The 12,303-nt window shown below is 39.3% G+C and overlaps 1 protein-coding gene across 1 annotated transcript in view; it reads right to left on the reverse strand.

The window, feature by feature from the left end:
• Positions 1-1,722: 1,722 nt before the first annotated feature.
• Positions 1,723-12,303, reverse strand: part of grm2a (glutamate receptor, metabotropic 2a) — a 171,886-nt gene continuing 161,305 nt past the window's right edge. Inside the window, exons 5-6 of the mRNA XM_034166618.1 lie at positions 10,936-11,113; positions 1,723-2,116 (exon numbers count right to left, since the gene is read on the reverse strand). Of these exons, the coding sequence (XP_034022509.1) occupies positions 2,043-2,116; positions 10,936-11,113 (252 nt within the window). The 3' untranslated portion in view covers positions 1,723-2,042. The remainder of the gene's footprint in view (positions 2,117-10,935; positions 11,114-12,303) is intronic.

The raw sequence follows: 12,303 nt of genomic DNA on the forward strand, positions 1-12,303 counted from the left end.
GACGAACTGGATTCAGGTCGAGACCCCGATGAGGACGACGAGCATGCAGATGAGCTTCCCTGAGACGGTTTCTGACAGTTTGTGCAGAAAGTCTTTGGTTATGCAAACCGATTGTTTCAGCAGCTGTCTGAGTGGCTGGTCTCAGACGATCTTGGAGGTGAACATGCTGGATGTGGAGGTCCTGGGCTGGTGTGGTTACACGTGGTCTGCGGTTGTGAGGCTGGTTGGATGTACTGCCAAATTCTCTGAAACGCCTTTGGAGACGGCTTATGGTAGAGAAATGAACATTCAATACACGAGCAACAGCTCTGGTTGACATTCCTGCTGTCAGCATGCCAATTGCATGCTCCCTCAAATCTTGCGACATCTGTGGCATTGTGCTGTGTGATAAAACTGCACCTTTCAGAGTGGCCTTTTATTGTGGGCAGTCTAAGGCACACCTGTGCACTAATCATGGTGTCTAATCAGCATCTTGATATGGCACACCTGTGAGGTGGGATGGATTATCTCAGCAAAGGAGAAGTGCTCACTATCACAGATTTAGACTGGTTTGTGAACAATATTTGAGGGAAATGGTGATATTGTGTATGTGGAAAAAGTTTTAGATCTTTGAGTTCATCTCATACAAAATGGGAGCAAAACCAAAAGTGTTGCATTTATATTTTTGTTGAGTGTTCATCACAAAATGTTCTGCTTCTGTACAAAACAAGCTTCAGTTACAAATATTTCTGTGGGGTGTTTGTACACAAAAAACTCAGAAACAACTTTGCATAGAATGAATGAAGAGCTGTGGAGATGTGTGTCCACAGGTAATAAGAAAAATGCTATCTGTATCACATGAATTAACATCTAATTAGTTAATTAGATACAACGTGGACTTATAACAAAGGAGTCACCAGAGTTGTGACGTCCTCCCACTTAACAGATCAAGTGTTTGCACAAACAGGCCCTGGTCAGAAACACAGCATTACACTTACTGTTGGGCTGACTGAATTGTTTCATTAATATGCACAGATCAATTGATAACGACCTTATTATTGCAGTGGGGAGATTGTCCACAGTACCTGGTATATATAACTACTGTAATCTGAAGGTGGCCAATGAGCAGATCAAAGCGACAGTGTTCTGATGATCAATTCACCTCCTCCATATGCAGAAATCCCATCAGGCCGTAGGGTTCCTTATATGTAGCAGCATAAAACATTAAATCAAACATTCTTGGCACAAGATGGCAGTGTTCAGTCACAGCAGTGTTGTCCTCTTTACACTTTTATTTTTTAGCCTGGTTGGTCTTAACAGATGGTGTAGATGTGAAGACAAAACTCTTAAACTGCTCAAATTTCAAAGCACTTTTAATTGCAAGTAAACTACATCAAATTTCCATCAACAGCATTGTGCATTTTAGCAAGTCAAGCATCTAAATTGCATGGGACACTTATGCTTGTGCAATTCTTTCTTGTGATATTTGCATAATTTGTAGATATTTATCTATATTTGTTATGAATTTGTTTGCATATTATGCAAAGAACAAAACTAAAGAGTACTTAAGGAAAAGATAGTGTTATGAAGTGTTTTATTTCTGCAGGTTTCTACATGCGTAATCTGTTTTACTCTGTATTTGCAGCAAACTACGCTAATAATATCACTGCATTATGTCATAGTTTGTGATTGCATTTTGTGTCTAGTAATGATGTGCAAATAAACAGTCTGACATCTAGTTAGTCTGGTATAAATACAAAACACGTTTTATTTACATAAATTACAAGAAAGCACAAACTGGTTCACCAAAATCTACATTAAAAACATCTTGTATATATTACATTTAACATATAAAGTATCATTTACTGCAAGTATGATGTTTAATAAAAACTTGGGCTATATGCAACTTTATTAAGTCAATGAACAAAATAAAATAATTGGGACATTGTACTCAGCACTATGAGGACAACAAAGTCAAGACGATCATCTGTGACCTCTTTAAAATCTGAGACACCTGATTCAGAACTAGTAGTGGTTACATAACTCTGCAGTGCAGCTGATCTTCACAAGGACGACGTTGTGGAGTCCACCACTTCTCGTCCGTTGCAAACTGTTGGAACAACATTGGAGGCTGAAGCTACAAAAAAGAGAGATAAAGAAAAAGAATCAGACAACTGGTATATATGTCATAGTACATTTTAAACTCCTGCAATTCTGTGTACTGATTTTTTTCAAATCTACAAGAACACATGGTTAAAGAGGACAGCACAATGGTAATCAATTAATTTGATGATTTACAGCTATATTTATAGAAAAAACATAGATTGTGACAATTAGTTACGTCTCCTTTTCAAAGTTTCTCAAAAGCAAGCGGTAAGCTTCGACGGTCAAAAATAAGGCACAACTGGAACAAGAAAAAAAATTGTAGTTCCTTGACTGGCCGTTTGAGGTTGGCTCCAGAAAGGAGCAGGTTCTCATAGCAACCCATATTAAAATATCCAACTTTAGAACAGAATCAAAAAAATGTTTCTCAGCCTGGTTCAAAAAACAGTTTTGATCTCTGTAGTTACTTTCCCCCTCTTTGATAATTGTATGGGGGGGGGTGATTTTTTTTTTTTTATAACTTCTTAGTCGAAGACACTTTGACCCACGCAATGTGCAGTGTTGCCAATTTGGTGACTTTCTCGCTAAATCTGGTGACTTTCCAAACCCTCTTAATGACTTATTTTCTCAAAAGTAACTAACGACAAAGCTAGCTACTTTTTCTGGCATCACTGGAGACTTTTTTAGCGTTTGGCAACTCAAAAGTGAAAGCACGTAGCTGCAAAGCACTGAGCAGAGGGATATCTACAATCCTCCGCATTCAAACACGCATGCGCGATGCCTCCATGGCTGTTCCCGCATTGAATATCAAACCTGACTCGGACTCGCTCAGCCTACTTACCTCATTTGCTGCATCGTGACTAATTAGTCTCCAGACTTTGAGAAGTACGATGGCTTTTACGGCCACATAAAATTTTTTTTTTTTTAGACTTCGAGAATAAAGTTGTAATATTACGAGAATAAAGTCGTAATATTATGAGAATAAAGTCGTAATTTTAAGACTTTGAGAATAAAGTCGTAATTTTACGAGAAAAAAGTCATAATTTTAAGACTTTGAGAATAAAGTAATTTTACAAGAAAAAAGTCGTAATATTATGAGAATAAAATCGTAATTTAAGACTTCGAGAATAAAGTTGTAATATTATGAGAATAAAGTCGTAATTTTAAGACTTCGAGAATAAAGTCGTAATTTTATGAGATAAAAGTCATAATATTATGAGAATAAAGTTGTAATATTATGAGCATAAAGCCGTAATTTTACGAGAATAAAGTCGTAATATTACGAGAATAAATTCGTAATATTACGAGAATAAAGTCATAATATTACAAGAATAAAGTCATAATATAATATTTCAACTTTTTTCTTGTAATATTACAATTTTTTTCTCATAAAATTACATCTTTATTCTCGTAATATTACGACTTTTTTCTCGTAATATTACGACTTTATTCTCGAAGTCCAAAAAAAAAAAAAACAATAGAGAGGCCATAGAGAAGCCCTGGCCTTGAGAAGTTATTTTATTTTGAGAATGATGGCCAATTTTAATGGCAAATAAATAAACAAACCAACAATCAGGCTTATTTGTAGTACTAAATATTATTAAGGTGTTTTCCTCACTTTTTTGTCTCTCCCACAAAACTTTAAAAATTTTAACAAATACATTAACAGTAAACGAACAAAGGACAAGGCCACAATAACATTCACATTATTATCATTATAAAGAGAAAGATAAAAAATAAATAAATAAATTGTACAATAACAAAAATAAAGGGATTCGTTAACATTAATTCTCTTTAAAAAAAATTCATTATAGAGTGTGACAATTTTATGACATTTTGGAGAATCTACAAGCGTAATACTGCTTATATATTGTTCAAAATTGTTTTTCAACACTCTGCATTTATGAATATGGAATTTACCAAACAATATTAAAAGGTTGATAATGTATTCAGTGATCATTCCCACCACGTTTTTTATCCTACTTTATATAACGGCTGAGTGGATCCGATCATTTGATTGGTGCTTTGTATGTCACATGACATGGATTAATTCATCCCATTTGTGTTGCATTGCATTTAGGGTGTAGTTTGGTTCCATTTAGAGTGCAAATTTGGTTTCATACGTTTGGTAGAATTGCACTCTGCACACGTACACACATACACACGCACGCACATGCACACGTGCTCATGCACACCAATCCACGCGCGCCACACATGCTCGTGCACACACGCACACACACACAACGCACACACCAAACAAATCCACTGTGCTGGTTGGAGGCTGTTAGCAGGAAGAAAGAATGAAAAGCTGGACTAATTTCTGATGTGATTTTTTTCTTTCCACTCCACTGACGATGTACACAGTCTTTTTTTGGTAGTACACGCGCTCACAAGCACCCACTCGGTTGCGTGTGTGTGCGCGCGGGAGACAACGACACGATGATTTGATTGAGCTAACTGATGCTGCCAATTCTTTTAACACACACACACACACACACACACACACACACACACACACACACACACACACACACACACACACACAATCCACTCTGCTGTAAGCCCTCTGGATGCATGAAGAGCTGTTCAGATGAGAAGCTGACATGATTTTTGGCTGGACTGAGGAACTACACAAAGTCTTTTTTTTTTATGGAAGTCCAAAGTCAGTGCACAGCATCACTGGACTACACGTCACAATTTGGACTTTAGCAGCAGTGGAACACCAAAATGTAAGTCCCTTTTCTGTTGTTTATAAATTAATAAAATATCAAATGACAAGGATCTATTTTAGCCATTATATAAAACAAATAATGAAGAAACCAACAATGAACAAACCATTCAACTCGGCTTCACCTCATTGAATGGTATGTTCCAACTTTCACCTCATGAAATATTCATACCCTTGAACTCATAAACATTAATTATTTGTATACTGACTATGGCTTGCCTCTACTGGTGGTTGGCTCTCACTGCGGTATTGTATCACTTCCTGTTCCGGAGCACAGCGGTGTTTTGCTGTATCTGTTAGCTGTTTAATCTGATCTAGTTAACTAGATAACGATTTGTTTCACAGTGTAATCTTCACGTGCCTTAACTAAAGCACTCCCTCTGCTGAATCACCTCTAAATTATTTACACATTATTCACTTTGTGTGTTTTTAGGAATCCGCTAGCTTAGCGCAGCTACTAGCTCTTAGCCGATTTAGCATGACAGCTTCTCCTGTCTCTCCCGCACTTTTCTGCTCTGGGTGTGAAATGTTTAGTTATTCCTCAGCCTCCTTTAGCAGTAATGGTACTTGTAATAAGTGTAGCTTATTCGTAGCTTTGGAGGCCAGGCTGGGCGAATTGGAGACTCGGCTCCGCACCGTGGAAAATTCTACAGCTAGCCAGGCCCCTGTAGTCGGTGCGGACCAAGGTAGCTTAGCCGCCGTTAGTTCCCTTCCCGCAGATCTCGAGTAGCCGGGAAAGCAGGCCGACTGGGTGACTGTGAGGAGGAAGCGTAGCCCTAAACAGAAGCCCCGTGTACACCGCCAACCCATTCACATTTCTAACCGTTTTTCCCCACTCGGTGACACACTCGCCGAGGATCAAACTCTGGTTATTGACGACTCTGTTTTGAGAAATGTGAAGTTAGCAACACCAGCAACCATAGTCAATTGTCTTCCGGGGGCCAGAGCAGGCGACATTGAAGGAAATTTGAAACTGCTGGCTAAGGCTAAGCGTAAATTTGGTAAGATTGTAATTCACGTCGGCAGTAATGACACCCGGTTACGCCAATCGGAGGTCACTAAAATTAACATTGAATTGGTGTGTAACTTTGCAAAAACAATATCGGACTTTGTAGTTTTCTCTGGGCCCCTCCTCAATTGGACCGGGAGTGACATGTTTAGCCGCATGTTCTCCTTGAATTGCTGGCTGTCTGAGTGGTGTCCAAAAAATGAGGTGGGCTTCATAGATAATTGGCAAAGCTTCTGGGGAAAACCTGGTCTTGTTAGGAGAGATGGCATCCATCCCACTTTGGATGGAGCAGCTCTCATTTCTAGAAATCTGGCCAATTTTCTTAAATCCTCCAAACCGTGACTACCCAGGGTTGGGACCAGGAAGCAGAGTTGTAGTTTTACACACCTCTCTGCAGCTTCTCTCCCCGTGCCATCCCCTCATTACCCCATCCCCGTAGAGACGGTGCCTGCTCCCAGACCACCAATAACCAGTAAAAATCTATTTAAGCATAAAAATTCAAAAAGAAAAAATAATATAGCAACTTCAACTGCACCACAGACTAAAACAGTTAAATGTGGTTTATTAAACATTAGGTCTCTCTCTTCTAAGTCCCTGTTAGTAAATGATATAATAATTGATCAACATATTGATTTATTCTGCCTTACAGAAACCTGGTTACAGCAGGATGAATATGTTAGTTTAAATGAGTCAACACCCCCGAGTCACACTAACTGCCAGAACGCTCATAGCACGGGCCGAGGCGGAGGATTAGCAGCAATCTTCCATTCCAGCTTATTAATTAATCCAAAACCCAGACAGAGCTTTAATTCATTTGAAAGCATGACTCTTAGTCTTGTCCATCCAAATTGGAAGTCCCAAAAACCAGTTTTATTTGTTATTATCTATCGTCCACCTGGTCGTTACTGTGAGTTTCTCTGTGAATTTTCAGACCTTTTGTCTGACTTAGTGCTTAGATCAGATAAAATAATTATAGTGGGCGATTTTAACATCCACACAGATGCTGAGAATGACAGCCTCAACACTGCATTTAATCTATTATTAGACTCAATTGGCTTTGCTCAAAATGTAAATGAGTCCACCCACCACTTTAATCATATCTTAGATCTTGTTCTGACTTATGGTATGGAAATTGAAGACTTAACAGTATTCCCTGAAAACTCCCTTCTGTCTGATCATTTCTTAATAACATTTACATTTACTCTGATGGACTACCCAGCAGTGGGGAATAAGTTTCATTACACTAGAAGTCTTTCAGAAAGCACTGTAACTACACTCAACAAAAATATAAACGCAACACTTTTGGTTTTGCTCCCATTTTGTATGAGATGAACTCAAAGATCTAAAACTTTTTCCACATACACAATATCACCATTTCCCTCAAATATTGTTCACAAACCAGTCTAAATCTGTGATAGTGAGCACTTCTCCTTTGCTGAGATAATCCATCCCACCTCACAGGTGTGCCATATCAAGATGCTGATTAGACACCATGATTAGTGCACAGGTGTGCCTTAGACTGCCCACAATAAAAGGCCACTCTGAAAGGTGCAGTTTTGTTTTATTGGGGGGGGGATACCAGTCAGTATCTGGTGTGACCACCATTTGTCTCATGCAGTGCAACACATCTCCTTCGCATAAAGTTGATCAGGTTGTCAATTGTGGCCTGTGGAATGTTGGTCCACTCTGGATGGCATTACCCTGACCTCTAGTAATACTGTGAGAAATCTTGGAGTCATTTTTGATCAGGATATGTCATTCAAAGCGCATATTAAACAAATATGTAGGACTGCTTTTTTGCATTTGCGCAATATCTCTAAAATTAGAAAGGTCTTGTCTCAGAGTGATGCTGAAAAACTAATTCATGCATTTATTTCCTCTAGTCTGGACTATTGTAATTCATTATTATCAGGTTGTCCTAAAAGTTCCCTGAAAAGCCTTCAGTTAATTCAAAATGCTGCAGCTAGAGTACTGACAGGGACTAGAAGGAGAGAGCATATATCACCCATATTGGCCTTTCTTCATTGGCTTCCTGTTAATTCTAGAATAGAATTTAAAATTCTTCTTCTCACTTATAAGGTTTTGAATAATCAGGTCCCATCTTATCTTAGGGACCTCATAGTACCATATCACCCCAATAGAGCGCTTCGCTCTCAGACTGCAGGCTTACTTGTAGTTCCTAGGGTTTGTAAGAGTAGAATGGGAGGCAGAGCCTTCAGCTTTCAGGCTCCTCTCCTGTGGAACCAGCTCCCAATTCAGATCAGGGAGACAGACACCCTCTCTACTTTTAAGATTAGGCTTAAAACTTTCCTTTTTGCTAAAGCTTATAGTTAGGGCTGGATCAGGTGACCCTGAACCATCCCTTAGTTATGCTGCTATAGACTTAGACTGCTGGGGGGTTCCCATGATGCACTGAGTGTTTCTTTCTCTTTTTGCTCTGTATGCACCACTCTGCATTTAATCATTAGTGATTGATCTCTGCTCCCCTCCACAGCATGTCTTTTTCCTGGTTCTCTCCCTCAGCCCCAACCAGTCCCAGCAGAAGACTGCCCCTCCCTGGTTCTGCTGGAGGTTTCTTCCTGTTCAAAGGGAGTTTTTCCTTCCCACTGTCGCCAAGTGCTTGCTCACAGGGGGTCGTTTTGACCGTTGGGGTTTTTCCGTAATTATTGTATGGCCTTGCCTTACAATATAAAGCGCCTTGGGGCAACTGTTTGTTGTGATTTGGCGCTATATAAATAAAATTGATTTGATTTGATTTGGCCACCTGTCTGAAAGTCACTCCACGTGTCCAGAAATGGAAAGAATAGAATCTGTGGTTAGATCCATGTTTTGAAGACCATTCTCACACTGTGCTGAGCTTCACTTCTGCAATCTCTCCCACAGGCACTCAAAACAAAATCAAAAAATAAAATAAAAACTTCCAACTATAATATGTATATGTCGCTAACATGAACGAGCAAAGCTTTTCAGCATCTTACTATGTCATTTAGGTCCTTCAGAATTTTTTTCCAGTAAATGCTTCTGGGGAGCATTTGCATGGTTAAAACCCTTGAGCTTCTGGGGGTGTCACTCCCCAAACACCCCCCCCCCCCCGCCACTTTAACCCCTTAACGCCCATCGTCGCATATATGCTACAATCTCTGACTCAAATATGCAACTTACCAAATTGACCTGTATGCCTGTTGTCGCAAATTTGCAACATACCATCATTATTATTATAACATTATAACATAAAGTCATTATCAGAATACCCAATATTACTATCTAGTTTTTGTGCAAAAGTGAAATTAATAATCTCAACATTATTTACCATCTACTTAAAGGCAAAAACACACACAAAACATTTTTTTATATACAGCTATATAAATTCGGGCGTTAAGGGGTTAAGCATTTTTCTTCATTTGCCTCTCACATGCCTGGAAATTCCTCACTATCTCATTTAGGTCCTTCCGACTTTATTTTCAGTAAATGGTTCTGGGGAGTATTAGCATGGCTAAAAACATTCAGCGTTGCCCCCCCCCCCCCCCCCCCCCCCCCCCCGACCCCTTTTACTAAGTGCAAGAATGGAACTCACCATCTGGCTAAGTATAATAGGTAACACAACTAATGACTACACGATGGCAAAAACAAAGGCTGGACAGAATTGTAAAGCAACTTTCATTCCTTTCAAGTTTTGTGGTGTGAAGCAGACCAGAGAGTCCACGACTCCTCCTGGATGGGACACCAGTCTATCACAGGTTACTTCTCAGACAAGACTGGAGCCCATTTACAGCTGGGTGGACTGAGATAATGGGATTTAAACCCAGGTCTACATATTAGCAGGCTAGCTCTTTAACCACTGAGCTACATGCTCTGCTAAAGCAACTTTTATATATAAAAAAATACTGCAATTTCATATATGGCCACAAGACCATCTACATATATAACAAGCAGCTCCTGTATACTGAATGAGGTACTGTAATTCACACTCTGGAGGAGGAGAAGAAGAAGAAGAAGCCTGAATGAGAGAACGTAGATTTTACACACTTCAGCACAACACTTGTTTGGCTTGTGTGAGACATCATGAACTGCAACAGCAAGTCAGCTAAGTCAGTTTTTATTTATTTATTTTTAATGACTAAATAATGCGATGAGGTGTTAAATGTTTAACTACAGTCCATGTTTACCTCACATACGATGGTCTGTTCAGTGGCCAAAAGAAGCAGTTTACTCACATTTTGTGCGTGGTACAATCATATTAATCAGTTCGTTAGCTTCTCATTACAAATGTGGTGTTCGTGATATCATACAAATAATGAATGTTTGTGAGTTCAATGGTATGAATATTTTGCCTCATTGAATGGTACATTCCAGCTTTCACCAAATTAAATATTCGTTCCACTGAAAGAATGTAAAAACACTGCTGCTTTGACATCAACAATCCAACACAAACTTCAAATATGAGTCCAAAAATAATTCTGACAATGTAGTCTGTGATGCCGTGCACTGACTTTGTGTACTTCAAAAAAAAAAAGAGAAGAATTTGTGTTCCTCACTCTAGTGCAAAATCACATCACATTTCTGTTTAGCTTTTCATTGACTTCATCCTCTTAACAGCTCTTCATGCCCCCAGACGGCTTATGGGGTCGTGGATTTGTTTTGTGTGTGTGTGTGTGTGTGTGTGTGTGTGTGTGTGTGTGTGTGTGTGTGTGTGTGTGTGTTAGAAGAATTAGCACCGTCAATATCTCATTCACATTGTCATCTGTCAGCAAAACAAACCCTACCATGTTTAGCAAAACGCCGCCCCCACTAGTGTGTGCATGGGCGGGATTTGCAAAGTGCAATGGTACAAAACATATGGAGCCACATCGCACGGTAAATGGAACGAATAATCCAGGTCACGTGACGTACAAAGCACCAATCAAATGACAAGGATCTACTCAACCATTATATAAAAATAAATAATGCACAGATTACATTTATTTTGCATGTTGTTGCATGAAATAGGTACCACTATAATTCAAAAATACATGACATATACTCTGGAAAATAGAGTAAAAATATTATATTTGAGTAATAATTGTTGCTTGAGTAATGACCTCAACACTGTAAGAACATTTAAATTTTTGGGAGCTACCTTGAGAGAAGCTGGAGCCAGGCCCGGTGGTAACACTGAAGCGAGTGGTGGCCACCCTGAGGGTGCTGATGTTCTTCTGCGGCTGGAACAGGATGATGTGGACTTTCGGAGCAAAGAGGCAGCCGAGCACCACCGAGCCACTCAGGCTGACGGAGATGCACATGGTGGTGGTCTGCACCTGGAGGGGGGAAAGGGAAGCGACATTTTAATTACAAAAGCCAGAGTTAGCTGTGTGAAAGTTTACTCAGATTACTCAGCGCCGTTTATTAAATTGAAACTCCAGTTTCTGAATTACTGAGATGTTTGCAAATCAAGTGTATAGCATGTGAACGTGCAAATATTTGTATTAGATGCAATAAGCGCTTCTGTAACCCAACAAAATTGTCAAACCACTTTCACACAGTGTACCACTGTTGTTCACAGAAGCAAACAGCAAATGTCCCAGTGTTAATTAATACTGATTCCGATGGGCTTTCACTGGGTGTTAAGAATGTTTTATTCACCCATAGAGCTATGTGGAAGTGTCAGTTCTACTGGTGAGAGAACATTTAAGAACAGTGTCAAATAAAATAAAAAGCAATTCCTGATCAAGAATATTAATTAAAAGCAGAGAAGGATTTGTAATTTAAAATGATGCAGATGTCTTTCACAAGTCAAAACCAGATCCAGGTTTGAGCAAAGAGGAGGCTATCACGATAGTGAGAGGTGTTAAAAGATGTTTATTTGCTTGTCATTCAGCCGGTAACCCTCCCTGAATTTTCCCTTCACCCTGCCCACGTCTTGCTGTGTGTCATCTGTCTGGTCCTCTCTCATCACTTCAACCTCACAGCTCCTTTTGTTTCTCCTGGATAACACCATGCAGTCCTGCATTATGCAGTGGATGTGGGCGCAGCATCTTATTTTTGCCAGGCACAGCAGACGTCTGTCATCACCCTGAATGTTAATTTTGGAATTCAAATCACCAAAAGGTGCACTCTGCACACACCGTTCAACAACTAAGAAATTTAGTCCATTCATTTTGGCAGGAATGTGAGATAGAAACTGTGTTTTCTCTGTCTGAATTTGTAGAATAGTATTTAGTGACTGAAAGGTAAATTGCTCTAAATTAATTTTATGTTCAAGTAACTATTAAAGGAGTGCTCCAACATTTTTTTCAACCTCAGCTCAGTGTTTTGTTTTGGTTTTTTTTTATCTTTTATTTTTTCATTTGGGACCAAAATTAATTTAATCTGCTCATTATTGATTTAGAATGCAAACACCGCTGTGGGCTAATTATTGTTATTGGAAGGGGCAATCAGAAACACTCAGCGTAAACTGTTTCTTGATACTTGCTGTACAGACTACAAATCTATTGCCGATGAGGGGTGC

This window comes from Thalassophryne amazonica, chromosome 3 (genome assembly GCF_902500255.1).
Source record: "Thalassophryne amazonica chromosome 3, fThaAma1.1, whole genome shotgun sequence".
NCBI classification, from domain to species: Eukaryota; Metazoa; Chordata; class Actinopteri; order Batrachoidiformes; family Batrachoididae; genus Thalassophryne; species Thalassophryne amazonica.